Below are 3,627 nucleotides of genomic sequence, written 5' to 3'. Positions count from 1 at the left end.
ACTTAATATTATTGTCTAATATTAAATAAACGTCTCCTATGTCCAGCGCAAAAACTCTTGCTCCATTGCCCATCCTCAGGAAGGTCTCACCTTACCCAAGAAGTTGAATTAATTGAGACATTTATTTCAATATAAAACATAACGTTGCCAGAACTCTTCTAGGCAAGATATTCCTTGCAATTTCACTTCCATTGTCCAGGCTTCTTGTAATAGAAGCAAACGTCTTCTCCTTCGTTAGGCTTTTTGGGCTCTTTAGAAGTGTTTGTTGCCTACTTCTTGTTGGGTTCGTTTTACTTGGGAGGACCAGAATGCTTCTTACCCTTCCCTTTTGGCCCTTTCTTTGTCCCTGATGAAGAGCTCACGAGGAAAACATGTTTTTCCTTCTTGATGGTGGCTTCATAACTATTCAGCATGTTGACCAACTCTTCAAGGTTGGCCTCCAACTTGTTCATGTTGAAGTTCACCACAAACCCATCAAACGACGATGACAGTGACAATAGTAAAATTTCTGTCGCCAGTTCATTGGGAATAACAAGATCCAGGACAACTAACATTTCAATGAGCCCAATCATCCTCACACCATGCTCATGGACCGATGCACCTTCTCGCAAACATGATGTCATGAGTTTTTTGACAATAGCGTGTTTTAGTGGACGCATTTGTTCACCATAAAACTCTTGTAGTTGGTCGTAAATGTCAGCAGCATTCACAGCTTCCCCAAACCGCCTCTGCAGCTCGTTTGACATAGAAGCTAGCATATAGCTCTTAGCATGTAAGTCATGGTGCCACCATTTGTCAAGCTTAGCTAGCTCTTCTACAATGGCATTTGATTTAGCCTGCTTAGGAGGATCTTGCTTGAGCACATATGCTATCTTTTTAGAATTTAAAATGATTTTTAAATTCCTCAGCCAATCGAGGTAGTTAGGTACTGTCAGCTTGTTTTGATCGAGAATAACATATAGTGAGTTTCGAGACGGCATCGCAAATATACTGAAATGGGAACAGAGCAAACGTTACTGACTATTTTAAAATATTTTATAAGACGTAAAATAAGGACTTTTGATTTTATGATTGCCTCCCAGTATTTTGACATTTTTACCACCCTCTGATGAAAACGAGAAATCCAAATTCATTATGAGTATGCAAGGCCCAATTTCTAAATTATGATCCCGATTTTATCAGCCAATCACAATTTCCAAAAAGTCGAGCCCAATTGCAATTACTTGCAACCTTCACGTAATTTTGTCTCATGTTTGAGGAGAGCCCAATAATATGATCTCTTTTTTCTTCACGTGTCGAGCCCGGCCCATTAATGTTGAACATTAGTGGACGGTCGCCATGAGATTCCCCAATTTTATGAGCCGAAGTAATGGCAGTTCAACGTAGTTCACATCAATATGTCAGTGGAAGTCACAGCTTTCCAGCATCCAGACCTCTCTAATTTTATGAGCCAGACACTAACCATGGGTAGCATTCATCATGCAACCACCATTGATGGAAGGTAAGATAATATTAGACTTTTTTTAATGAGCTTGATTTAAATTTTGAATCTAATCCAAAACAAGATATTTCATTTTTAAAATGTCTCATCATTAATTTTAAAAATCTGTGTCTTGTTTGTTAGTATGATTTTCAGATTCATGCAATTCGAGTTATTATATAAGTAATAACGCACATATTAATTATTTATAATATATCACATACATAATAAATAATAAAAGATGATCGATAAACGAGAGCTAATTGATTCATACGAGTCATATACGGATCTACGTCCGGAACCTAGGTAAATGTAGGTATGCAAATGCGATATTATATAAGCTTCAAATATTTTACATGTCTTCGATCTTCAAAACTCCTTTCGAGGATCAGGGCCCACCATGTTCAAATCTTGATCTATCAATAAATCTAATATTTACATTAAATATTCCATGGCATATTGAGATACAAATTTAGGGGGTGTGAACAGACCATAAACTAAATGCACTTTAATTATCCAATAATTAAAAATTAAAACATGTAAAATATCCTAACATATACCTAGAAATTTGGTACATGACTCTCCATCATCTTTTTATCATATAATATCAAATATTATATTAATTCTATAATATCGCATATTAAATACAAATCATGTATCTCGTAAATTATCACTAACCACAATAATTATCAAGTTAAATAAACACTTTTATTTAACTTTAAGTAATTAAATTTCTTGTAAAATACACTTTTTACCATAAATAATTAAAATATAATTTCAATTATTTATTTTGTAAGAAAATTTTGTTATTTAATCAAAATTTATTTTTCGCGGAAAATTTTATCAATTTCCAGAAAATATCAATTTTGACCCGTAAATTTCAAAAAATTGAAAAACGCCCCAAAGAACTCCCGAAAAAGAGTCCCCATCGGGAAGGACCGCCCGAGACCATCTCGAGCGTGCGCTGCCCGAACTTTGCGAGCAGCCCGCGGGCGGGAAAGTCTACACACGGCCCTGCCTGCCCCCTAATTTGTTTTAATTTAAAAGATGGGCAGGTTGTGCGCAGCCTGCTCGGGTCAGTGCTACCTGCCGTGGGTAGCCGCTGCCCGGAACTTTTTCAGGTAGCCGTGTAAAATATTTTTTTTTTTGTTTTCTAAAGTTAATTTGAGGGGTGGCATTTTTCTAGAATTTAAAACGTTGTTAGAAATAATAAATTCAACATAATTCAAATTAAAACATAGGATTGATAATAACCTCGCTCTGATACCATTGTTGAGGCACCGTTTTCTCGTACTCAAGACGTAACAGAAGTTTAAAATTTAGTTTTTTGACATTCGAAACAGTCCTTGGGAGTCTTATGTTAAAACCATTCATAGGATGTTAGTATTGTTATATCTGCAAGTATATTACGCTTAACTCCAAGCTATTCCGGTTTTTAAGCGGAGATAGTTGTTTTTGTAATTCCCTACGAATGGATCTTCGAATTTGATCGTTCAATTAGGTCCACGATCAGAAATCACGTTCCTCGCTTGGATTGCACTAGAAATCTCAAGATATTTGTGCGTTGAGACTGTGACATCCGAATTTCAAAAATACGGAGTCGTTGTGGTGACGACGGCGCGACGTTGGAAGAAAACAAAAGTGGCCAATTGTTTTTCCCAAGAGTTAGCCTAGGAATTGGGAAGGATTTGTTGTGAATTTTTTGTGTAAAATTCTCATTACGTATTATGATCTCTTATGGTATATTTATAGAGTACGACTCCTGATCTCATCAGGAGTCCCTCTCCCACAAGAATTTTTAATCCTAGTCACACTAGAACTCTATAATTTCGTTATATTAAAANTATATAAACACACACACACATGCACTTTTAATACATGCATAGATTATTAATTAAATTAAATCATCATTCTTTAATTTATGTAATTAACTCATTAGTTAATTTAATTTTAGATTCCTCTAGAACATTATATGAGAATTTGTACATTTTAAAAGTCACCACTACTAGTATCATCATTTAATCAGTAAATTATCAATTCACTCAATAAATGATTCCGAACTCATTATAACCTCAATCGATGATCCGAGAGCGTCGATGTATTAAGGATATAATTCTTGTTCATATAATGAAAATCGAAAATTTTGA

The 3,627-nt window shown here is 35.1% G+C and overlaps 1 protein-coding gene across 1 annotated transcript; it reads right to left on the bottom strand.

Annotated features, from left to right (window-relative positions):
* Positions 1 to 290: 290 nt before the first annotated feature.
* LOC140988398 (uncharacterized) lies at positions 291 to 980 on the bottom strand. Its single transcript, XM_073457416.1, has one exon. The coding sequence runs from the start codon at positions 978 to 980 to the stop codon at positions 291 to 293; it is 690 nt and encodes a 229-aa protein (XP_073313517.1).
* Between the last annotated feature and the right edge of the window lie 2,647 nt (positions 981 to 3,627).

The sequence above is a fragment of the Primulina huaijiensis genome, chromosome 11 (genome assembly GCF_012295235.1).
Source record: "Primulina huaijiensis isolate GDHJ02 chromosome 11, ASM1229523v2, whole genome shotgun sequence".
In the NCBI taxonomy this organism is placed as follows: domain Eukaryota; kingdom Viridiplantae; phylum Streptophyta; class Magnoliopsida; order Lamiales; family Gesneriaceae; genus Primulina; species Primulina huaijiensis.
The sequence above is the reverse complement of the archived record's forward strand: the minus strand, read 5'-3'. Positions and strand labels throughout refer to the sequence as shown.

Bases quoted from the DNA above. Each gene is read 5' to 3' on its own strand.
- LOC140988398 (XM_073457416.1), bottom strand. From the start codon at position 980: ATGCCGTCTCGAAACTCACTATATGTTATTCTCGATCAAAACAAGCTG.